At 34.0% G+C, this 26,978-nt stretch overlaps 1 protein-coding gene across 2 annotated transcripts in view; it reads right to left on the bottom strand.

Annotated features, from left to right (window-relative positions):
- Ift80 (intraflagellar transport 80) overlaps positions 1-26,978 on the bottom strand; it is a 142,164-nt gene that overhangs the window by 111,730 nt on the left and 3,456 nt on the right. For both annotated transcript variants that reach the window (XM_071615516.1, XM_027934018.2), the window contains 3 exons: positions 18,321-18,403; positions 15,978-16,200; positions 6,956-7,066 (listed from right to left, as the gene is read on the bottom strand). In XM_071615516.1, coding sequence (XP_071471617.1) covers positions 6,956-7,066; positions 15,978-16,200; positions 18,321-18,356 — 370 coding nt within the window. In that variant the 5' untranslated portion in view covers positions 18,357-18,403. The remainder of the gene's footprint in view (positions 1-6,955; positions 7,067-15,977; positions 16,201-18,320; positions 18,404-26,978) is intronic.

Raw genomic sequence — 26,978 nt, 5'->3', positions numbered from 1 at the left:
ACTAATGAAATTTTAGAGTAATTTAGCAAGAGAAGGAAATAAAAGGAAAACAAATAGGAAGGAAAGAAATCAAAATATCACTTTTTGTAGATGACATGATCCTATATTTTAGAAGATTTCAAACGCTCCACCAGAAGACTTCTAGAGCTGACAAACAAATTTGGCAAAGTAGAAAGATACTAAATCAGTATACAAATCCACAGAGAAAGAAATCAGGAAAACAATTCTATTTACAATAGCCTAAAAACAAAACAAACAAAAAACCTGGAAATAAATCTAACCAAAGATATGAAAGACCTCTACAATGAAAATATAAAAACATAAAATATAAAAAAAGAAATTAAAAAGACACTAGAGGATGAAAAGACTTTCCATGGTCATCAATAGGTAGAATTAATATTGTTAAAATGGCTATATTACTAAAAGCAATCAAATACTAATGACATTCTTCAAAGATCTAGAAAAAAATTTCTAAACTTCTTATGGAAGAACAAAAGACCCAGAATAGCAAAAAAAAAAAAAAAAAAGGAACAATCATAATACCCTATTTCAAATATATTACAGAGCTACAGTACCTAAAACAGCATGAAAAACAAGTAGACCAGTAAAATAGAAGACAGACACAAACCCAAACAGATACAGTCATCTCATCCCTGACAAAGAAACAATAAACATATGTTGGAGAACACAATCTTTTTAACAGACAATCATGGGAAAACTGGATATCCACATGTAGAAAAATGAAACTAGATCCCTATCTCTCAACCTGCTCAAAAGTCAATGCAAAATGGATTAGAGAACTATGAATTAGACCAGAAATTGTGCAACTGCTAAAAGAAAATGTAGGATAAACACTCTAACATATAGGCACAGTCCCAATCTTCCTCAATAGGACTACTAAAGTTCAGGAAACAATACAAAAATTAATAAATGGGGTGGCATTAAATTAAAGAGCTTCTACACAACAAAGGAAACAACAGTGTATAAAGACATAATGGGAGATCTTTGCCAGCTACTCCTCTGACAAAAGGATTAATATCCAAAATATATAAAGAACTCAAAAAACATACCAACAAAAACAACACAATCAATAAGTGGGCAAATGAACTAAACAGATATTTTTCAAAGGTACAGATGGCCAATAAATTAAAAAATGTTCAATATATGAAAAAATGTTGTCATCAGGGAAATGCAAATCAAAACTACACTGAGATTTCATTTCCAGTTAAAATGGCAATCCAACCATCAAGAATACAAAAAGCCAGTGTGGTGGCACACACCTGTATTCCCAGGGGCTCATGAGGCTGAGCAAGAGGATTAAAAGAGTTTAAAGGCAACCTCAGCAAAAAGCAAGGTGCTAAGCAACTCAGTGAGACCCCATCTCTAAATAAAATACAAAATAGGGGGCTGGGGTTCTGGCTCAGTAGTAGAATGTTTGCTTAGCACGTGTGAGGCCCTGGGTTCCATCCTCAGCACTACATAAAAATAAAGACAGTGGGTCCATTTACAACTAAAGATACATATATTTTTAAAAAAATAATACAAAATAGGGTGGGGGTTGTGGCTCAGTAGTTGAGTGCCCCACCAATCTCCAGTATCCACCCCCTCAAAAAAAGAAAATGAACATCAATAAATGCTGGAGAGATGGGAAATATGAATTCTTTTAACTGTTGATGGAATTGTAAATTACTGTAACAGTGGTACACTTTATGCTTTGAATATAGCCTTGGCTGCTCTGCCAATGCAATTTATTTTTGAAATGGACATGTTTCTTTCTCTTCCTCACTCCCTGCTCCTCCCTAATCTCTCCCCCTCCCTAATCTCAGGGGAAACAGGGTTACCTTTCTTCCCCATCCTAAGCAGAGTTATCTGCCCTTGAGTACACATCCACCATAAGAACAAAGTAATCCAGACTTTGGGACTGGTACCAGAAGATCTCAGAAATGACTATGTCCCAAATTAACAAGTGATTACAATTCCAACAAAGAACACATGGAATGTAGCCTTTGAATCACCTCTTTACAAACTCCTTTCCCGCAGAATCACAGCTTTTGGGACAGGTGTCTGTTGTGTTTCTCCTTCATTAGCAAAGCAATAAACCTTTTTTTTTTTTCTCAAAACTGTGTCCTCATTATTGGATTGGCATCAGAGACAAGGACCAAGCTTTCCGTAATATAACCACTATGCAAATCAGCATGGAGTTTCCTCAAATGTCAGAAATGAAACTTTCATATGACCTAGCTATACCAGTCCTCAGTATTTATCCAAAAGAAATAAAGTCAGCATCTATTACTGATACATATATATCTATGTTTATTGCTGGGCAATTCATAATAGCCCAGTGTGAACAAGATTAAACATCCATCAACAGATGAATGGATAAAGAAAATGTGGTATACATATATATACAATGGAGATTTATTCAGTAATTTAAAAAAAGAATGAAGTCATTTGCAGGAAAATGGACAGAGCTGGAGATCATCATGTTAAGTGCAATAAACCAAACTCAGAAAGTCAAGGGTCCTATATTTTCTCTCACATGTGGAAGCTAGAGAGAAAAAAGGAAGAAAAAGGATCTCATGAAAATACAAGGGAGACTAGCAGCGTAGACAAAAGCAGGGGAGGAAAAAGAGGAAGGTAAGGGAAAGAAGAAGGAAATAAAATTGACCAAATTATATGCATATATAAATATGTCACAATGGATCTGGTAACATGGTTTTTATTATACATCAATAAAATTATTATTTTTTAAAATACAGACTACAGAAGGGACAATTCACCAAGAAAGCCCTCTGACCAAAAGCCAGGTGATAGCTACGGTAGTTTTAAAACACATCCACAAATTCTCTGTTATCCCATCCCCTTCAAAAGTTAGAGCTTAATTCTCTCTCCTTCAGTGTGGGCTGTACTTAGCAATTTGCTTCTAATGAACTAGAATATGATGGCAATGATAGAGTATGATTTCTAAGAGTAAGTCACAAAGAAATATTGTGGATTCTATCCTGTTCCTTTTTTGGATCACTAGGACAAGCAGCTGCCATGTTATAAAAATACTCAAACAGCCCTATGGAGATGCTTATTTGGCAAGGAAATTAGTCTCCTGCCAAAGCCAGAGAGGAACTAAGGCCTCTTCCCTCACCTATTGAGGCAGGTATGTAAGTCACCTTGGAAATGGATATTTCAGCCCTAGTCAAGCCTTGGTATGACTGTAGTCTCACCCAACAACTTGAGTGAAACCTCATGAGAGACACTGAGCCATAGAGTCATCCACCTAAACTGCTCTCTGACCCACAGAAACTGTCAAATACTACACATTTATTATTAAAAGTCATGAATTGTAATCCCAGAGACTCAGGAGGCTGTCAGGAGGATGGTGAGTTCAAAGCCAAACCTTAGCAAGTCAGTGAGGCCCTAAGCAACTTAGCAAGACCCTTTCTCAAAATAAAATATAAAAAAGGATTGGGAATGTGGCTCAGTGTTTAAACACCCTGGATTCAATCCCTAGTATCAAAAAAAAAAAAAAAAAATCATAAATTATGCAGCAGTAGATAATTTTGTGAAGATGAGAGATGAGAATACTCTCATAAAGAAGATAAGGAAGAGATAAAAGGAAGATAAAAGTCAGTCAGAATATTTTGAATTTTGAAATTTTAAAGAATTACAACTTTTATTTATCTCAAATTTGACTACTCTAAAAGCTTTCTTTGAACTAAAAAAAAAAAACAAATAACTCAATAAATGGACAAAAGAACTGAATAGACACTTCACAAAAGAAATATGGTCAAAAAAATGTTCAACATCTTTAGCAATTAGAGAAATGCAAATTAAAACTACACTTAGATTCCACTTCACTCCAGTCAGAATGGCAACAATCAAGAATACAAGTAACAAGACAAAGGGTATAGCTCAGTTCATAGAGTGCTTGCCTCATATGCACAAGGCCCTGGGTTCAATCCCCAGCACTACCAAAAAAAAAAAAAAAGAATACAAGTAAATGTTGCCAAGGATGTGGGGGAAAGGGTACACTCATACATTGCTGGTGGGACTATAAAATTGGTGCAATCACTCTGGAAAGCAGTATGGAGAATCCTCAGAAAACTTGGAATAGAACCACCATTTGACCCACTCCTCAGTTTATACCCAACAGACTTAAAATCAGCTATACTACAGTGACACAGCCACAACAATGTTTATAGCAGCTCAATTCACAATAGCTAAGCTATAAAACCAACCTAGATGCCCTTCAACAGATGAATGGATGAATAAAATGTGATATATAAACACAATAGACTATTACTCAGCCATAAAAAAGAATGACTTTATGACATTTACTGGAAAATAAATGGATTTGGAGAGTATGATGCTAAGTGAAATAAGCCAATCCCCCGCCCCCCCCCCCCAAAAAAGGTTGAATGTTCTAATATGTGGAGGCTAACACAACAAAGTGGAGGAGAGGGGAAGAATAGACGTTCACTGGATTAGACAAAGAGAAATGAAAAGAAGGCAGAGGAGAAAGGAATAGGAAATGATTCTGACATAACTTTCCTATGTATATATATGAATACACCACAGTGAATTTCTACATCATGTACAACCACAAGACTGGGATCCTAATTAGAATAAAATGTACTCTATGCTTGTATATAACTAAAAAGTACTCTATGTTTATATATAACTAAAAAGAACAAAAACTTTAAAAAAAATAATAAAGGATTCTTTGACAGAACTGTCTCTAAAAGAAAAGAAAACCAACAAGATGAGGAGTTCTGCATCCACTACAGACTGTATAAAGATGTTTGGCTCACATAGACTCCAAGGTGAGAGGCCTGCTGCAGGCCAGACAGCCAAGCTTGGGCCAAAGAGCTCTTCCTGGGCAGATTCGAGAACAACCTAGCAAAGGTGAACTTAATGATATCAATCTATTTGTGAGATCCATGGAAATGTTCTTCACTGAAGATGCCTTTGTCATCACCAACTCCCATTGTTGCCTGGGCCTTTCCAGCCAAGTAGAAGTGGCTGGAGCAGATCAGCTTGGAAGAGTCTATCACCTTGACCCTAGCAGCACATCTTGGCTATCCTTCATCTCAAGGTCAATTGACTATGGATTCCATCTAGTCCTTCTGGAGGAGGAAGGAGGCCTGCTTACTTTTATGAGAACTTAGGAAGTTCATTTTGAAAATGCCAGAGTGCCCATTCCAAATGTCCTTAGAGAAATTGCAATCAGTTCCAAGGGTATCCAGCTGCTCCTACAAGAGCCTCCGGCCCCAAAATTCAAACTGCTCTGTAGCAGGAGAGTACACTAGGACAAAGCACCTGTGGGTACCTGGTATCAGTCTCATGCATGACTTAAATGCAGGATGAGGAAAAGATATTGCAGTGAGTAGGGACATATCACCCTGTCAAGTTTCCTAAGGAGAAACGTAATAAAATGACATTCTAATATAGCAACTGTGTCTAGGGAGGATAAATGAAGAAGAGGTACAAAGATGTTTAACATCCAAGTGTGGGATAGATGATTATTCTCGGCTTTCCTGTCAAATATATAAAAATGCATACATATATGAGACTGGCTTCAAATTTGTAATCCTTCTGACTCCACCATGTGCCACCATACCTGGCTCATCATTCAGCTTTTATAAGAAGGATGCTACAGGTGGAAGTAATGGCAAAAGTTCAAGGTCAGCCTCAGCAATTTAGCAAGATGCTATCTTAAAAGTAAAACATAAAAATGACTGGAGATACATCTCACTGGCAAAGCAACCCTAGGTTCAAACTCTAATAACAAAAGAACATTCTGCCATTTAAAATAACATGGATGAAGTTAGAGGACTTCGTGGTAAGTGAAATGATCCAGACACAGAAAGAAATATATTACATACTCTATATGTAGAATCTGGGAAAAAAAAGGTGAATGTATAGAGAACAGTGGTTACTAGAAGACAACAATTAATAATACTGCATCATGTACTAGAAATTCCAAAAAGTATAATTTTAAGTGCTCTTATTGCAGAATGAATAATTATGCAACACAATGGATTTTATTAACACATATCTCCTATACATATTAATAAGATTTGGTGTGATATTTCCATGTATGCATACACATGTACTAATAATGTCCAACCACTCTTCTTCCATTCTTTTTTGGTACCGAGGATTGAACTCAGGGGCACTAGAACACTGAATCACATCCCCAGCCCTATTTTGTATTTTATTTAGAGACAGGGTTTTAATGAGTTGCTTAACACCTCGATGTTCAAGGCTAGCTTTGAACATGCAATCCTCCTGTTTCAGCCTCCCGAGCCACTGGGATTACAGGTGTGTGACACTGTGCCCCGTTTCTTCTTTCACCCTTGATGCCCCAGAAGCCTTCTCAGCCAGACCCAGTATTCTATTTTCACATAAATTTTATTTTATCTGACATATATAATAGACAACATGTGATATTTTTCTTTTTGTGTCTTTCATCACTTAGTGTTGCATCATCCAGTTCCATCTATTTTGCTGAAAATTACAATATCTCATTTTTGTTTATGTATTCACCATTGTGAATACATAACATACTTTCTGTTGCATATGTTAAATTACTTACCTACAACACTAATTGTTTTCTTTGTATGTATTGCTAAACATACTGTTATACAACTTAAATTCATATAACAAAAGAAACAAAGTAAATTAGGAAAAAAAAGAAAACTAACAACATGTTTTGAATTATAACATTTATATAGCAATCTAGATTCTGTGCCAAGCATTTGCTATCACACAGTGAAAAATTTTATTGCTAAATGAAAGTATCTCTTTCTGTCTCTTTGGAAATTTTAAATATTTCATTTAAAATGTCACTTTGGGGTTAAGGGATTTTGCTCAGTGGTAGAGCACTGCATACACAAGGCAGCCCTAGATTCAATTCCCAGGACCAATTTTTAAAAAATTATTTTTGCAAATAACGTACCTGTAACTAGTGCTGTACCTTCATAATTCCATCTTCCTGCAAGTACTGCTCCACAGTGAGCTTCGACACTTTTCTCGACTCTTCCTAACTTAGAAATCAAATGAAATTTACCTAAAAAATTGTATTTGAGAAATGTTTTATTAATTATTCAGTACACAAACATCTGTTGAGCATGTACTACTAGAATAATTAGCTTAGTACTAGGCCTTCTAGGCACAAAAGGAAACAATGTAATTATTCTTAATCTCAAGGAAAACAAATCTATTGAAAAACAGGCACAGGGCTGGGGTTGTGGCCCAGGGGTAGAGCGTTCACCTCCCATGTGTGAGACCCTGGCTTCCATCCTCAGCACACATAAAAATAAAATAAAGATGTTGTGTCCACCGAAAACTAAAAAATAAATATTAAACAACTCTCTCTCCCTCTCTCTCTCTAATAAATAAATAAATAAGCAAACAAACAAAATAAGGATATTGTGTCCATGTATAACTAAAAAAAAAAAATTAAAGAAAAACAGGCATAAAAATAGAGTTACAAAACCTAGAAACAAGCGGTATAACAGACGTGTACATAATGGTTCAGAAAAACAATGAAATTCTGCTACAGTTAAGGTGTGCCAAGAGAAATGTCAAGAAACCCTTATATTTAAGCAGAATTTTACATTCTTGATTTTTTTAAGCTATGGAACAGATGAAAAAGTACAAAGAAAAAAATAGTTATATAAATAATCCCAGGTTTTAAAATACTTGCCTTATATGATTTTCTACTGTTATCAGGTACCAGGACAAAAAATAGGCCAAGTACTTAGATGCTCTCCTCCAAGTTTGTACATTTATAGGCAAAAAGTTAAAAAAAACTTCAAGAGACATAAGTAAAACTATATCAGATGTCAAGGAGAAAAATCAAATATGCGAAAATAAGTGGTACAGGAAGAAAAAGTATCAATATAATTTTTGAATAATCATTAAACCTAGTAATATATAGAGAGATAGTAATAAAACAAAAAAGTACATTGAATCTACAAACTTTTCCATAGAATACATAAATGTACATATGTGTGTGTATATATATATATATATCCTAAAAGAATAATGTAGCTGCCTAATTAAATTTTGACTAAGGATTTATTCTGTATAAAATCACTTTTAACATACACCTTTTCAAGATTCTGACTTAACAATTCATTAAAATATATTTAAGAACTGGGAATATATCTCAGTAGTAGAGTGCTTGCCCAGAATGCACAAAGTCCTGGCACGCACGCACGCGCACACACACACACACACACACACGGCAGATGTTTAAGATAGCTTTAGACATTCAATACCTAGTCCCACCTAATCATTTTCACCAAAAAAAAGTTATTCTCCCTTTCTACACAAAGGATACTTTATTTATAGCTAATGACAATGAAAAAATTCTGAGCGTCCTAAATTTAATTACAAAAGGCAAGAGAGAGAAAGAAGGAAGAGAGACAGAAGGAGGCTAATCAGCAATAAACTACAGGCCAATAAAAGAACAAAAGACCATCTTGTAATCTTGGATATATTTTGAAAGCTTTTAAAATATCTGATGTGTTATATGCTATATCCTGACCTGTTATATGCTACCACATCCCTGGTAGATTACCTACCTATCTCAAAGTCTTCACTGATTTGGGTAATCCTGCCCCTATACTAAATAGCCAATGTAGGGTTGTGTAAATAACTTGAATCTTCCCTCTCCAAACTTTCATTATAAAGTACTCTGGTCTTTAGATACAACAGACATTTTTCTACCTGCCATCTAGGTGGTGGCTAACAGAATTTATCCCAGGACTAGTTCTTTCTTTCTGGCAAGCATCTTTCATGGCTCAATAAATCCTTTTACTCCAGAGATCTCTTGGTCTCAAGAATTTTTACTTAATACCCTGTTAAAGTATGTTTTATTAAGTTTTGATTCCTTTCAGGACCAGGGCCATATCTTAGATTTTTATTTGTAAAAGTACTATTGTCCTTTTACATCTAACAATCCACTAGCAACATCTACTTCTCCCACTTCCTTTTAACTTTATATTTACTGTTGTGTCATTTTTCTAACATAACAAGATTACTTTGAATTCAACTGTACTAATTCTTTATTGAATCAACTTAAAATTAATTTGTGTACATGTGTTTTCATATATTACTTTACAAACAAAATACAAGGGGAAAAAGTCTCAAAAGAGGCAAAAGATGACATATAGTAAGCAGAAAGCTAATCAGACATTACATTACTTTATTCAGGCGTTTCATTAAATGTTAGCACAATGTCTAGCACATAATATCCACAAAATAAATAACTGTTGCAGATAATGTATGAACTCATCAAAGAAATTAACCAAATAACTCTTGACCAGAAAGGTAGAGTCCAAAACTTATCTTTCAACCTATTCTAATTTTTAAAATTTTTATGTATTTACATCACTGATATTTCTTACCTTAAAACATCTAATTCTGACTTTCTGACAAGTGCTAACATTACCATGCTACCCATAACCTTAAAGAAAATACATACTGGGACAACTGAGGTTGTTGGTTTGGGGATTTTTTTTTTTTTGCATAGATTTAGCACACAATGAATTTTCACCTGATTGTCACAAGCTACTTAAATACCATACCCAGAGTATAAAGCATAAATGCAGAATTACATAAATCAAATATGTAAAAAATCCATATTTATCCATTTAACTATTTGGGCTCTTCTCTACAACTTTCCCAGCTTTCTTGTGACCTTTCTGAAAAAATGGAAAACAGAACTGGGGATGTAGCTCAGTGGTAGAGCACCTGTGTGAAGCCCTCGTTTGATCCCCAGGACAAAAAGAAAGAAAAAAAAAAAATGCAGGACTAAAACTAGAGATTAATTAATTTATTTCTATCTACATGTTAGGTGTTGGGGTTGGTCAGTGAATACAACCAGGAAGATTCACTGATTCATTTATTATGTAAACAATGAATGTTTGGGATTTAAAAGATAGGTATTTAAACTCTTATGAATAAACTTATCGCATTAAATAAAATAAATTTAATCCTAACTTTTTGTAGTAACCCAAATTAATTATGAATGATAAAAAGAACAGGAAGTAGATTAAAAATACATGAAACACATTTTTAAAGACTACAAATGCTTAAAAAATGTCCATGAGAACAAGACTCGGAACAAGAAGGCTACGAAAAAAGTAACACAAAGGCTACGAAAAAAGTAACAGATGAGTGCTTTTGCAGACTGCTTAGTAGCAAAAATGTTTTGGCAGATGGCAATAAAAAGCCACAAAGAGTTTTTTTTTTTTTTTTCTTTAATGTTTGTTTTACTTCTTTTTTTTTTTTTTCTTTTGTCTAATGTTTGTTTTACTTCTTTTTTATCTTTCTTTCTTTTTTTTTTTCTTTGTGGTACTTGGGATTGAATCCAGGGATGCTCTATTACTGAGCTATATCCCTAACCCTTTATTTATATTCTTTACTTTAAGAGTAGGTCTCGCTAAGTTATCCAGGCTATCCTTGAACTTGGGGAACCTCTTATTTCAGCCTCCCATGTAGTTGGAATTACTGGTGTGTTCCAACATACCCAGCCACAGAAATTCTAATAGCTCATTTCTGATACAAAAAATATAAAAATAAAAATTACATTTAAAGTGGAATTTTTAAATGGGCATAATAACTAATAAAATACAATGTAAAAAATACCAACATTCATGAAAGATAATTTAAGGAATGTTTAATGGCTTTACAAAAGATTTTTATATCACCCCAATAAAAGATTTTATACCAGAATTCCTTCACAAAGCAGCTCCTGTTTTAAATAATTTAATTTAATTTAAATAATTTGATTCTTTCAAAACATTTATATATATATATTTTTGGTACCAGGGATTGAACCCAGAGGTACTTAACCACTGAGCCATATCCCCAGCCCTTTTTATATTTTATTTAGAAACAGGGCCTCACTGAGTTGCTTAGGGCTTCTTTATGTTGCTGAGGCTGGCTTTGAACTCAAAATCCTCCTGCCTCAGCCTCCTGAGCCACTGGGATTACAGATGTACCCAACTCCATGCAGCTAAATTTTTTAAAAAATGAACATACATTTATGGTCAATTGATTTTTTTGGTGGGGGGGCAATAGACACAATACCTTTAATACATTCATTTTATTTATTTATTTTTATGTGGTGCTGAGGATCAAACCCAGTGCCTCACACGTGCCAGGCAAGCACTCTTATAACTCTTATAACCCCAGCCCCTCAAAACAAAATTTTAACACTTATCTCTTCTAAAAATATTTTAAAAGGAGGGAATGTTGAAGAGAAAAATTATTCAAGACCTGCCACAAATCTCAGGATTTTTTATTTCTTACCCTAAAATACCTAATATGATTTTCTGACAAGTGCTAATATTAGGAATTATTTAAATATATTAGGGAAGTGGCTGTTAATAATTAATGGTATCACAAATACAAAAGAGGAAAGGATCAGAAAATGGGAACACTGGAAAGAGTGATGAACAAATTTAAAAACTGAAACTTCCTTTTCTGCCAGTCTTAGGGGAGAAAAACCAAGAAGAGAAAGCTGGAGGAAAACAGAATAAAGAAATTCTTGAGCAATGAAGTAAATCTCAAAGGAATTTTTTTTTTAAGCATTGGGGTTAACATCACATAAGATGAACAAGTTTCAGAGCTGGGAGTACAACCATGGGTTTATAATCAATAATACTGTACTGTAGATTTCATATTTATGTTTTTTACCACAATGTATTAATAAAGTCCTGGGTTAAAAATGAACATAACATTGATAAATAAAATGACCTCATATGTTTATTTGGCAGGAAACCCCTTCATCACCTCTCAGTGCATTTACCTTCCTCCCTGAGCACTTCCCCTTTTTTTTGGATGCTGTTTTCTATCTTATTCTTCCACTTCTTTTCTTTGATCCATCATCTTTTTTCAAAAGATCCCAGCTATTCTGGGAAGAAAATACCCTACTTTGGTTCTCTCTTCTCTCTACAACTAGTTATGGTATACTTTCTTACTTTATATAGGAAACCTAAAAATAAAAATAAATACTATGACTTCTCAGAGTCATAACATATTTTTCTTTACTATTGTTATAAATTTATCTTTTAAATTATATTTTTTTACATTAGACTTTTTCCCACAATCAGAAAAAATCCAATGGGAAGTAGATATCTAAGGAATTATTAATTTATAGTGATTAAGTAAGATGAATACTTCAGGAAAACAGACAACAGAAATTATCAAGACTATTTTTACTGTCCAAATTCACCAGATAAAAGTTAAGCCTTATATACTACTGAGTTTAAAAAGAAAAATGTAAAGAAAATATATGATAATGTATTTTAAAAAGTTGATATGAGAACATATACATCTATTTTTGCCAAAAGAAATACAAGAAGGACAAACCAGAACCAAAGAGATTGATTACGTGGGTGAATGGAATTGTGTGGGTTAAGGTTATTCTGGCTATTCTTTATATAAAATAGTTTTGAGTTTGCTTCATAATTATTTACATATATAAAAAAATACTCAAATCAATAAGGATGGGGAGGAGGAGCTCTTAAATGGAAAACAAAAATAAATATAACTGTATTTCAAATGAATAACATTACACACTTAAGCAGGAGGACAAGGCAAGTAACTCCAGAACACAGAACTTTGACTCTATATCCTCAATCAAAAACAAAGATAAAAACACTAGTAAACAGATACTGAACCTTAATTTTTGCAGTAGTATGTGTTATCAATTTTGGAACTAATGTGTATTATAGAACTAAGAAATGTATAAAGATACTGATAATAATGGAACCAGATTTCTTCACTGTTCTCAAATATAGAAAAAAGACCAAAATTAAAACTGTGGTATTGAGTTAGAACTGATGACATCAGGGCTGGGATGTGGCTCAAGCGGTAGCGCGCTCGCCTGGCATGCGTGCCGCCCGGGTTCGATCCCCAGCACCCCATACAAAAAAACAAGGATGTTGTATCCGCCGAAAACTAAAAAATAAATATTAAAATTCTCTCTCTCTCTCTCTCTCTCTCTCTCTCTCTCTCTCTCTTTAAGAAAAAAAAAAAAAGAACTGATGACATCATCATCAATTCATGGTTTAGATAACATAAAAAGAAAGACCTAAATAGCTATAGCTATGAATTTTTTAGCATTCTTTTTTTTATTCTAATTTGTTACATATGACAGCAGATTGCATTACAATTCATATTATAGCTATGTATTTTTAAATATATATATATGAACTCCTATTTCTTAGCTCTGACCACTGAAAGGGTCACACCCCACTGGAATGAACACAGCACTGATATCCTGGCTTTTAAATATCCTTAACCACCAAAAACAGAACAGGTCTCCTTGGAAAATGGCTGATTGGGGGGCTAGAACCAGGAGAGGACTAGGTAAGCCTACAACAGTTTTTGACAGCAAGGAAATTTTCAAATAATGAGGACATTGATGGGGCTCCCAGTGGCCAAATCTGGTACAATTTTAACATCAAGATTTAAAATGATAGTAATAGGGGGCTGGGGCTAGGGCTCAGTGGTAGAGCGCTTGTGAGGCACTGGGTTTGATCCTTAGCACCACATAAAAATAAAGGGGGCCATGGTTGTGGCTCAGTGGTAGAGTGCTTGCCTAGCATGCGTGTGGCACTGGGTTCGATCCCTGGCACCACATAAAAATTTAAAAAATAAAATAAAATAAAGGCATTGTGTTCATCTACAACTAAAAAAAAATTTAAGTTTATAAAATAAAGGTATTGTGCCCACCTAAAAAATAAATGATAGTAACAGAATATTCATGAAATAAAATAAGAATCTTTAAAAGCCTAATCTGATATAAAAAAAAAAAAAAAAAAAAACCAAATAAATGGGCATGGGATGAAACCTCTTCCTTGGAACAAATTATAAATTATCAACTATTCAATATGGAAGAAATTATGAAGACAGAAAAACCACCATTTGGCAACCACCTTATTAATAAATGATTTAGCCAAGAAACATCAACAGATGCTAAAAGAGTAGGAGGAAATCTAAGGAAGGAGAACACTTTAAAGTCTCAAAATATTCTTTCACAAATTATTTATTAGATGGGAAAAATAGTAACTTTAGATTAACTTAGTAAACACAACCTATCAAGTAAAGCTAACATCATTAATAATAGGTCAAACCAACATCATGAATCTCCTAATCTGTTACCCTGAGTATTTCTGATAAAAATGTGGAAATTGAATTGAATCTAATCATACGAAAGCATCAAATAAACACAAGTTGAAGAACATTCTATAAAATAATAGGTTTGTATTTTTCAAAATTATCAAGATCACACAAGAAAGACTGAGAAGTTATTCCAGAGTAAAAGAACCTAAAGAGACATAACAAAAGCAGTGTGCTATTCTGTAATAGAAAAAACAAAATTCTACAAAAGGTATTGTCAGGACAAACGTTAAAATTTGAATATAAACTATAGATGCGATAATGGTATTGCATCAATGTTAAATTTCCTGATTTTGATCAATGTATTATAGTGACATAATAGAAAATCTTCATTCTTAGGAAATGCATTAATACATTATGGCTAACAAGGCAGGTCTGCAAATTACTCTCAAATCTTTCAGAGAAAAAAAATGTGTGCAGTACACATGTGTACAGAAAGAAGAAAGAGACGAAAGTAAAGAATATGGGACAAAATGATAAACTAGTGAATTTGTATTAAAGAATATGCAGAAAATATTTGTATAATTTTCACAACTTTTCTGTAAATGCAAAATAATATCAAAATAGAAAATTTTGTTTTAAGTGAACCTTTCACTTTATCATCCATCTGAGGCAAAATTAAATTCTAGCTGTGGTTACCAAGTGGTTTCACATATGCATCTCATTTAATCAAGTTTCAGAAAAATAAATTTAAAAAAGAAAAGACTTTCTGCTAATGAAATGCAATCTGACACTAGTGTTAGCCATAACATCACTTCCCTTTCTAGCTGTGGTTACCAAGTGCTTTCACATATGTATCTCATTTAATCAAGTTTCCAAAAAAAGTTTAAAACAGTAAAGACTTTCTGCTAATGAAGTGCAACCTGACACTAGTGTTAGCCATAAGATTCCTTCCCTTTCCCTCCTCTCCTTTCCTTCTCTTTTCTTTTCCATGTAGTTGCTTGAGGCTTGACATTCTCAATTAGTGTCCTATTCCCTTGATTAAAGTGATTCACATGAACCAAGCTCACGTAGGACCCTCTCAAAAACTTGCCTACAAAAGGTATTATGGAAGAAGCACTCTTTCTACAGACATTTATTTTCCAGGATGATGAACCTTAGGCTGCTCACCACATGAGTAGAAACGATGCAAGAGATGGTAAGAACAGAAGTCTGCTACAGCTATGCTTGAATATCTACCCCTAGATTTAGGTAAACCAGAAAACTCCATTTATGCATGTTAGTCAGATAAGTTCTGTTGGAGTACCCGCTAACTGACTTAGTAGGTAAATGTAATACAAAAATAGTTCAAGCATTTCTGAAAAAAAAAAAAACTAAATTAAAAAGCAATAATAAAATAATAAAAGCAGAAAAATCATGCTTTCTATTCACTAATAATAAAACTATAGTCAAGTTAAATAAATATCCAACTCTGCAAATGGAAATGAACATGCTAGAAATTAAAGTATAGATTTAATAAACTGAGTATGTACATCCATATCTTTTTCGGTGTGGTTATGTTATTAATTTAAATATGAAGAAATTACAAACCAAAATTATGAAAACAGCTAAATTCAGCTCATCAGAGCACAGTGAAAATAAAGCCAAGGGCCCATATTCAATACAATATATGGCACTTTAATTCACTGTCTTCCATAATAATAATTCTGTGACCCAAACCAAATGACTATACAGAAAATAAATGTGTGAAGAAGGCATGCAGATTCACAAATGCCAGTTATGTAAAACAATTGAAAACATATATAATACAAGACACAAAATACTTATTTAAAACTTACCATCAGAACTTGTGAGAACAAAGCTTTCTGCTTGTGTCTGTTTCTTTATGCCTAAACTTTTTGGAAACCAGTGAAGATCTATAGGGTAAATATCATCAGGAAGCTTTACAATTTGACTTGTTTCACTGGTTAACAAGTTCCATTTCACTATCTGGTGATCATCACTACATGAATATAATTCTTCAGCAGTAGTCCAGCCCACACAACTTACTAATTCTTGATGTGATATCATATTAAGGAGGCATAAAACACACAGAAGCACACAAATCTTAAAGTCTTAATAATTCACAGATGCAGATTATGAGAAGGAAGTAAAATATAAAATGGTTAAAGTTTTCAAGCTTCTAAATATTTTGGTTTTTGTTTGTTTTTGGTACCAGGGACTGAACTCAGGGGTACTTAGCCACTGAACTATATCCCAGCCGTTTTTATTTTTTATTTTGAGACAAGAACTTGCTAAGTTGCTGAGGCTGGCTTTGAACTTGTGATCCTACTGCCTCAGCCTCCCCAGCCACTAGGGATTATAGGCATGTGCCACCACACTCGGCCTTTTTTTATTTTATGACTTTGATATTCTTCCATGTTAAGGAAATTTAAAATCTTATCAAAATAGTCTTAGGAATGAAAAGAAGGAAGACTGCCAGATGCCAAAGAGAGGATAAACTGATTTGACTACATGAACATTTATAACTTGTATTACAAAATAATTCTTTAAACAAGGCCAAAAGATATCCAAAAGAAATTTAATAGATTAAAAGGTAGGAAATGATCTACACTAAATTGTTTAGGACTAGATAGGAAGAAAGGAAACTACCATATACGTGTAAAGTGTGCATATACTCTATACATATACATGTGTAGACATATATGAATAGCCATATGTGTACCAATTATTTGAAAGTACATATTACTTTGGTTAAGTAAAACAAAAAAATCAAGTACTAAAATAAGACTAAAACATAAGTAAAATATTCCCTTAAATCACACAGTATAACAATTCACCTAGGGAAAAGCCCATAGCTTAACAACAAAAACTAAAACTATCCCAAACATTTTTTTTTTCATTTTCATTTTAGTTATTTATTTTTAATTGACAATACGAAAATATTTTTTCTTTTTGCACTGTTAGGGATCAAATTTAGAGCCTCATGCATGGTAGGCAAGCGCTCTACCATTGAGCTACATTCCATTTGACAAGAACTAATTCAAATGCAATTTACTATATTTACAAGATGAATAAAATATTACTCCTAAAATTCTTTTTTTTAATTTTTATTTTTTGGTACTGGGGATTCAACTCAGGTGCACTTTAAAACTGAGGTACATTCCCAGCCCTTTTTATTTTTTATTTGACATGGAGGGTCTTGCTAAGTTGCTGAGGTTAGCCTCAAACTTGCAATCTTCCTGCCTCAGACTCCCAGATCCCTGGATTGAAGGGACTCCCTAAAATTATTTAATCCATTTTTTCAGTCTCTGATTATTATAAGATTTCTACATATGTTGAGATGCTAAAGTTGCTCTCACATCCTCCTTCAAGACAAGCTGCTTACCCTAGTAGAAATGTGCACCTAGAAAAGAGTATATTTTAGTTTGTCATTTATATCCAATGTTATTTCTTCTTTACATTTGAACTGGGGACTTGCTGACAAAATACAAGGTCATTCATTTGAGAAAATATTAATAATTGCCACCTTTCCTTTTGAAATAATTAAGGTCTCAATGCTCAGATTTCTCCAGCTTGTCCTCTACTTTATCAAGAATGCAAAGAAACTGAGCAAAATCCAATGAACACATTAGAAATTATTTGGTTTAAAAAAATGATTCACTGGGCATGGTAGTACACATCACATTTGTAAGGCATGCAACTCAGGCAGCTGAGGCAGGAAGATCACAAGTTCAAGGCCAGCCTCAGCAACTCAACAAGGCCCTAAGCAACTTATAGAGACCCTGTCTCAAAAAAAAAAATCAAATGGGCTGGGGAGGTGGCTCAGTGGTTAAATGCCCCTGAGTTGAATCCCCAGTACCAAAAGAAATTAAAAATTTTTAAAAAGCTTCTCTTTAATAACCTACTAGAGTAAACAAAAACTACTTTTCAAGTACGCCAGTACAATACTTGAGTAAGAAAAACGTCAATAAGAATTTGAAAGTAAGATTTAGAGCAAATAGTTTGCTTTGGAGAAGTACCCATAATATATAATCTCAAATATTTTGAAAGCAATTTACCTAAACTAGCATTAAAGGAATAAAAAATAAGTCCATTCCCTACCTAAATGCAAAATAGAAGAAAACCTAATAATTCTATAAGATGATTATAATAAAGTTTATAAGTATTAAAAGGATATGCTTTGGTTCTTTTAAAAGAGATATCTTCAGTCTCATGTTTCCAGCTCCAGCAAATTTTTAAAATATCACTTGGACTGTATTCACTGTAAAAATAAAAGGAGAAAAAAAATGTCAGCATTAAAAACAAACCTATGTGCACAAAAACAACAACAACAAAAACCAACTATCTTTGAATCCCAAGGAGCATCACAGTACCTATAATTCTTCTGGCATCAAATACATGGATAACGAAGAAAAAAACCAGTGGGTATGACAATCCTGCCATGAGATGATATAAACCCTAGGGCTGAACCACAGGGTTCTCTGTAACTTGCCAGAGAGACATCTGCTAATCCAGAATACCACTAAATAAATCTGTTGGGTAAAGAAATTCCAAAGGCTGTCCTGAGGCCAAATCAAAAGATTCTTCAAACTGGGAACTTATCAATCATTTGATCCCTCTAATGAATATGAATTAAATTTTTAAGGTCTGATGGAAGGCTAACCTACATTTTTAAGGGCCTTAATCCTACACATGGAAATAATACAACGTTATCAACCTAGTGCCTTAATCTGAAGCTCAATCTGTTATGAGAAGATACACTGCCCAAGAGTTACAGCTACCATAGTGGCAATGTGGAAAATCAAGTGAATTGCTTAAGAAAGAGGTAATAAATTGCTTGTAAAAGCTATGTAAGGCTGGATGCAGTCATGCACACCTGTATTCCCAGAGGCTTGGGAAACTGAAGCAAGAGGATCACAAGATTGAGGCCAGCCTGGGGAACTTAGCAAAACCGCATCTCAAAAAATAAAAAGGGCTAAAGAGTAACTCAGTGGTAGAGTGCCCTGGATCAATGCCCAGTGCCACCACCAAAAAAGAAAAAAAAAAAAAAAAAAAGTTATATGAACTGAGTGTGGTGGAACACACCTATAGTCCCAGCTACTTAGGAGGCTGACACAGGATTATCTCTTCAGCCCAGGAGTTTGAGGCTAGACTGGGCAACATAGAGAGATCCTATTTTAAAAAAAAAGAAAAGAAAAAGAAAGAAAGAAAGTTGTGTAAAAAAATCATAACTTAATTGCCAAAGGAAAACTTGGAAAAAAGAAAATTAACACTCCCCAAATAACCATTATCATCAAAAGATCATAAGTGAAAAAAAAAATGCTAAATTATCTGAGCACAATTTACATTTGCAGAATTCTTTCTTAGTAACATCACAACCTAAATAGAAAAAAAAAATCAAATTAAAGCTCCATTAAAAGGAAGAAAAAAAAATCTCCTTAACAATTTCAAAACTAACTGATAACTCCATCAAAGAAGGTGCTTACTATAAATAATATTGAATTCCATAGGCCTCCTTTAGATAATTTCTCATTCTCCTTAATCCAGGAAGGCTTTTTTATATCAGCAAGGTATAAATACAGCTATATGCCAAAGCACTCTTTTTCACTTCTCTCTCTCACAATTTTCTCTGGATGATTTTCTTGAACTTCAAAAGTATGAAAGTATGGTGGCACAACTAAAGCTAGAATATAATCAATACCAGGCATACTTCCCAGATTCATTTTTTGGTCCTCAGGAGGTATCCACCTTCCTCAAAATTCCTTTTCCACTTCCATCAGAGCTCCAAAGAATGATAATATTTTCTACAGACCTGCTTCTTCATAATAATTCAAATTTATTCAGATTACAAAATTTTTTTAAAAAACAGAGGAAAAAATTGTTGCTTCTGGAAATAATAAAATGTTAGACAAGGAAAGATATGTAAAACATGAATATAATGTTACTATCAGAAGATCTGACAAAGGCATGATGATTTTACATCAGGAAACCTCAAACTTCTGATTCTGTCATAATTTCTCTCCAGAAGAAATCATAATACCTTTTACACAGTAAAGGCAGTATGGTCTTTATAAGAAAGGACTAACCAACCATTCAGAAACATGGTTCCAAGAAATTAGAGAAAAAGGAAGGTTACTTCCTAAGACTGGGAAGATTCTCCCTTGTTTAGAAATATCTTCCCCATACATTCCATTTAGCGCAGATCATTTGTGTGAATAACATGTGTGTTTTGATACTGGATTGAATAGAAGAATAAGGAAAAAGTAATAGTATAGCACAGCCAATTCAAGGAACAGCCTAAATGCTGTATTGAGGTATTTCTATCTGCCCAAAGATATTGGTCACCTAGGGTCTAAATAAGAAATAGTACTGGAGTGGTGGGGTGGGGCAGATAATAGAAAAATTCCAAGGCATATATAACTTTATAACTTTACATCAGGAACAGCAACTAGGCCTTTGATACTAAAAATCATTTAAAAGTTGTCTTCAGCCCCATGTAGGTCAACATTTATGAGGCTTGACATGAAAAATATGCCTACCAAAATCTGATAGTCCATCCAACCACCAAAATACACTCCAAATCTTCTCAGCACCTCAACTATAGTTCAAAGCCACAATCTTTCCCTGTCTTAATTACTGCATTAGGCCCAGAAGTGATCTTTCTGCTCCTACATTTAACCACTTCAAATTCTTCTAAAAACACCCCAGCAATGCTATTAAGGCTAACTCAGAACACAAAGGCCAGAATGGCTAAAACACAGTAAATAAAGATACTAGCAGGAAATTAAGAAGGAAACAGGGACACAGATCATATAGGGTCTTGGAAGGTCACAATAAAATCTTCAATTTTCCTTCTGAATGAATTTAAGAATCCAGTAGAGGGGTTATGAACAAAGGAGTTATGTGATTATATAAAGGTCATTACAGAATAACACAAGTCAGGCACAGTGTTGCATGCTGTAAAACCCACTATTTCAGAGGCTAAAAAAAGAGGATTGCAAATTTGAGGCCAATCTGGGCAACTTGGTGAGATTCTTTCTCAAAATTTAAAAAAAGGGGTGGGGGGCTGGAAATGTAGCTCAGTAATAGATGGCCCCTGGGCTCAATCCCTAGTACACAAAAAAAACAAAAGCCAGAATAGTATGCAAAAAATAGACTATCAGAAGAGAAGATAAAAAGGACTAAAGGAGGGAGAATAACTGGATTTCAATAATCCAGAAGAAAGCTGAAAGTGGCTTGGACCAGGACAAGGAAAGCAGTATTACAAGTAAAATGAAGCGGTCCTATTCTGAATATATTTTAAAGCAAAATTCCACAGGATCTGCTGATAAATTAGGTTAAAGGGAAAAAGTAGTAAAAAATGACTCTAACATTTTAACAGGTAAATGGAGTTGCCATTTACTTGAAAAAGATAATAGAAACAGGTTGGGAATGGTGATTTTAAAATTTTGTTTTGGATATTTTAAGTTCATTCTACTTTTAGGTATCCCAACGGAGAAGTCGAAGAGAAAATGGATATACAAGTCTAGAATCAAGAGAAAGGTTGGAGTTGGAAATAGCAAATTAGTTATCAGTTTGATGATTCTAAGCACAAAGATCACATCAAAAACCATGGGATAAGATGAAACTTCCAGAAAAATATAAAAGGGTGATAGAGTCAATAGCATGGAAATCCTACTAAAAATGTGAAGAACTGTCAGTCAGGATTGAGATTCTAGAGGAAGTGTATACATAAAGCAACAAACTAAAAGAATAAATAAATAATAAAAAGACAAGTGGAAAAGCCAAGCACGATAGCGTGACCTGTAGTTCCAGCTACTCAGGAGGCTGAGGCAGTACAATCACTTCAGCACAGCAGTTTGAAACCAACCTGTGCAATAGAGACCCTGTTTCAAAAAAAAAAAGTAGAGAGATTCAGATAATAAGATGCTTAAAATATATTTTGAAGAGAGTACAGACATTGGTAATGACAAGGTAGATTATTACTAAAGGCAGGAACAGGTTGGGTTGATTTGTGGATATTTAAGGCATTGAACGTAATAAGAATAATGGTGAAGGTAAAGACAGTTACTTGGGTGCTAAAATATTCACTGAAGGAGTAGAAATAGCAAAGATTTTGCAGATGACTGAAAAAAAAGCAAGATAAATGTTTCAATCTGGTAGGACTTATTTCAAAGGAACCATCAAATCTTAGAAAAGAGGAAGAAAATCAACTGACTAGATACAATAATGAGAAAAAGATCTTCTGATACATGGGAGTCTATGAGGCAAAACACCTCTACTTGAGATGACTTCACAAAAAACAGTTTCCTTAGGTGTTACAGTTTGGATCCTGAGTGTCCCCCAAAGGCCCACGTGTTGAAAGCTTAGTTTCCAACATGTGGCACTATTGGGTTTTCGTGGAATATTTAGGAGGTGGGCTCTATGGAATGAGGTTAAGTCTTTAGTAGCATGACCTTGAGACTCTACCCTTTCCTCTTTCTCGTTGCCTCCTGGCTGCCAAGAGGTGAGCAAACCTGCTACACCATGTACTCCCCTCCATAATGTTCTACCTTGAACTAGGCTTAAAAGCAACAAACTAAAACCATAAGCCAAAACAAACTTTACCTCCAAAAGTTAATTCTCTCAAGTATTTTGTCACCTTCATGGAAAGCTGACAAACACACTAGAAACCAACCATGAAGCTAAAGTAATTGTTCAGAGTAAACACTAAAGACACTGATTTGGCTAATGATACTCTCTGAGTTCCAAAAGGATTTAGATGGTAAAGAGATACAAGTTTAGGGCAAATGGAGGATAGGCAGGTAGATAGAATATGTATGTGAGCATATACACATTTTATACATATATGTTTATGTGTTTATAAGGGTAGATAAGTTTAGAAGTTAAAGAAACAGAATAGCAGCTATGAAAGACTTTTAAATTAGGTTAGACCTCAGTATGTTTAGAGGCAAAGGACAAAGAACTAGTAGACGGGTATAGATTGGCAATACTATAGAAATACAGAATAAATAGAAAGCATGGTCTCCTTCAAAGTAATTTGATCAGGGCACTGATAATGGGGTACTTCTATTTTTAAAAACTTACAAGGTGACAGTTCACAGAAACATAAATACAGATGGTAAGGGGCAATAAAAAACATGAAACAATGCCCAGCCTCAATTATAATTAATGAAAATTAAAACAGCATGAAAAATACCCAGAACCCAAAACTAGCATACAGAGAAACAAATATTTTTTATATATTATTAAAGAACAGGTAAATCGGTGCTGCCTTTTGTGTGTGTGTGTGTGTGTGTGTGTGTGTGTGTGTGTGGTGCTAGGGATTGAACCCAGGGCCTTGTGCATGCAAAGCAAGCACTCTACCAATTGAGCTGCTGCCTTTTGTATACTTGGGGAATTCCCTATCTTGTGAGTCCTTTTTCCCATTATAAAAAGAAATTTCCTGCTGTGCACAGTGGTGCATGCCTGTAATTCCAGTGACTCCAGAGGCTGAAGTAGGATGATTGCAAGTTCAAGACCAACCTCAGCAACTTAGCAAGACACATCTCAAAATAAAAAATAAAAAGGGCTGGGGATATGGCTCACAGCTTAAACGCCCCTGGGTTTAATCCCTGGGACTGGAAAAAAAAAAAAAAAGCCATTTCCTCTTTACCCTTTCTTACTTACAGTTAGGACAAAGGAAGATAACTTGGGCTCTTCAGTATAACTATGCTATATATGTTGAATTAGAAAATAAAGACTTGAAGGAGAAATCTACTCTGTAAATAACACTTTGCCATAGGAATTTACCATATACATATAAATGAACACCCAGAATATACACAAATTTATTCATTACAAAATTCTGAATAGTACAAATTAAGCATCCCTAATCTGAAAATCTCATATCCCAAATGCTCCAAAATCCAAAATTTTTTGAGCATCAACATAACACCAAAGTAAAAAATTTATGTGATGAGTCACAGAATGCAGATGCAACTAAAAGTATTGTCTAAAATTATCTTTAGGCTATGTGTATAGGGTGCTGAAACTAATTAATTTTATGCTTAGACTTGAGTCCTGCATACAAAATAACTCATTATGTGTATACACATACTCCAAATTGTGAAAAAAAAATCCAAAATCTTGAGTACTTTTGGTCCCGAGCATTTTGGATAACGGATACGCAGCCTGTACTATCAAAAACTAAAAATTTAAATGTTCATCATAGATTGTATACCTACGTGTATTTAATGTAGAAGAGAGTTAGAACCAATAAAATAGAATTAAGAATTAATGTTAAGAATTAGGCCAAAGCATTATGTGAATTGAAATAAGCCAAAAGGACAAATACTAATATGGTTCCACTTCATGTATGAAATACCTAGAGTAGTCAAATTCATAAAAATAAAAAGTAGAATGATATCACTGCCAGTAGAGTGGAGGCAATGGGGAGTTACTGTTTAAGGGGTAGAGTTTCATCAGTTCTGCAGGATGAAGGTGATGGTAGCAAAACAAAGTACTTAATACCAATGAACTACACAATTTTAAATGATTAAGATGGTGTTAAAGAAGAAAAGAATTCAATCTAAAAAATAAAACTAAGAGATAAAAGCATTAATGAGAAAAGTTTTTAGGCAGGAAACAGGGAAGGCATGACTTGTCAACAAGAATGTACCTAGAGATAAGAAATGGCTGAAAAACCTCAACACAAATGTGAAGGACAGATAAGAAATGCAAGAGCTTGATTATAAACATATTTATAGCAAATTCTAATTGGGTTTTTTGCCTATTAGCTAACCCTAGAGTACTGATATTATTAGAGATAGCTGGCTTAAAAAGTGCAGTTTTTATCAAAGGTTCCCTAACTTAATAGCTCTGGACAGGCTGTTGTGTCTCTTCTCCAAGAGAAAAATGAGAAAGGCAGATTTTTTTTTTTTTTTTACTCAGATTGGTCTCATTATTGAACCCCTTGCAGACTAAGATCTCTTATATGGCAGAGAGAGAGGGGAAGACTCCCTACAGCTAGGCACATGCTCAGAGACCTTACAATCAAAGAAAAAAGGCTTATGAATAGCAGACTAATTCAACTAGTAAACACTTCCAACCTTTACCCCACCCCAATTCCTGTATACATTTGCTAAAGTGTATGTGTAAGTTGTAGTATATAAGCTTCCTTGCAATTCTAGCTATGATTAATTCTACAATGTTATTTTTAGAATTCTTTTGTAGATAACTAATAAATTCTAACAAATAAAACATGTGATTCACAAAATAAAAACATGTTGTCACTTTTAATTGTCTTTTGAAACAATTAGCATAAAATAATCAAATTGAATTAATATACTAGAAAGCAACACAATTATCTTAAAAATGAGTTATAGGGGGCTGGGGTTGTGGATCAATGGAAGAGCGCTTGCCTAGCACGCATGAGGCACTGGGTTTGATTCTCAGCACCACATATAATAACAAATAAATAAATAAAGGTCCATCAATAACTAATAACACTTTTTTTTTTAAAATGAGTTATAGGGTTGGAGCTGTAGCTCAGTGGCAGAGCACTTGCCTAGCATGTGTGAGACACTGAGTTCAATTAAGCACCACATAAAGATAAACAAATAAAGGTATCCTGTCCATTTACAACTACAAAAAAAAATTTTTTTAAATGAGTTATATTTGTTGATATAGAAAGATGTCTATGTTAAATGACAAAAGCAAGGTATACAACATTATTTCAATCCCTTTTGTGTAAATAAGAAGTGATAAATACTTAAGCTGTTGAATACTAAAACACTGTTCTGGAAAGATATGTAAGACACTTAATAATGGACACCTAAACTGGGCACTGTGGGGCATTCTGTAATTTCAGGTACTCCAGAGACTGACGACATCCTGAACACCTTAGCAAGACCCTATTTTAAAAAAAGAAAAAAAAGCAGACTTTTGTGGTAGAACACTGGAATGAGATGGGAAGCTTTAGCTATCCACCTATTCCCAAGAAGGGAAGCTTTTTAATACTCTTTTATGTTTCCATGTGTTTGAAGTTTTTAACCATGTTCATAGTATTTTATTTACCTATCCATTTATATATTCATGTTGGTTTTTGTGAGTGGTAAGACTATAACCCAATTGTGTTTTATGCGTTTCTGCATTCAAAAAAAACTAATAATAAACTTTTAAAAAAATATTTTTAGTTGTAGATAGACACAATAACTTGTTTTATTTATTTTCATGTGGTGCTGAGCTCAAACCAGTGCCTCACACCTGCCAGGCAAGCACTCTACCATTGAGCCACAACCCCAACCCCACTTTTTTCCATAAGATCACCATTCTATTTGTAACTCTCACTTATCTTCTGGATATTACATTTTCTTTTCTTCCTTATGTAAAATGAGTCTAATACCTACAAGTAGTTATGATGGTTAAAAAGAGATAAAGTATGCAAACTATCTAGTAGAGTGCCTGACACATAATAAGTGGTTACTAATTATTCTGTATTTGCAAAATTATTTTTGTTACCCAGCATGTATTTCCTATTTTCAATTAAAAAATAATAATTTATTTATGGAACAACCACTTCCTCATTATTATTATTATTTTTTTAAACGGGGCATTGAACTCAGGGGCACCCAACCACTGAGCCACATCCCCAGCTCTATTTTTATATTTTATTTAGAGACAGAGTCTCACTGAGTTGGGTAGTGCCTCGCCATTGCTGAGACTTGCTTGGAACTCGGGATCCTCCTGCCTCAGCCTCCTGAGCCACTGGGATTCGCCCAGCACTTCCTCATTCTATATCCTTTGAGTCATGCTAGCATGAGGCCAAGAGTTAAGCCAATTAGAGCATTCCTTCT

The sequence above is a fragment of the Marmota flaviventris genome, chromosome 8 (assembly GCF_047511675.1).
Source record: "Marmota flaviventris isolate mMarFla1 chromosome 8, mMarFla1.hap1, whole genome shotgun sequence".
NCBI lineage: Eukaryota > Metazoa > Chordata > Mammalia > Rodentia > Sciuridae > Marmota > Marmota flaviventris.
This window is presented reverse-complemented; position numbering and strand designations above follow the sequence as displayed.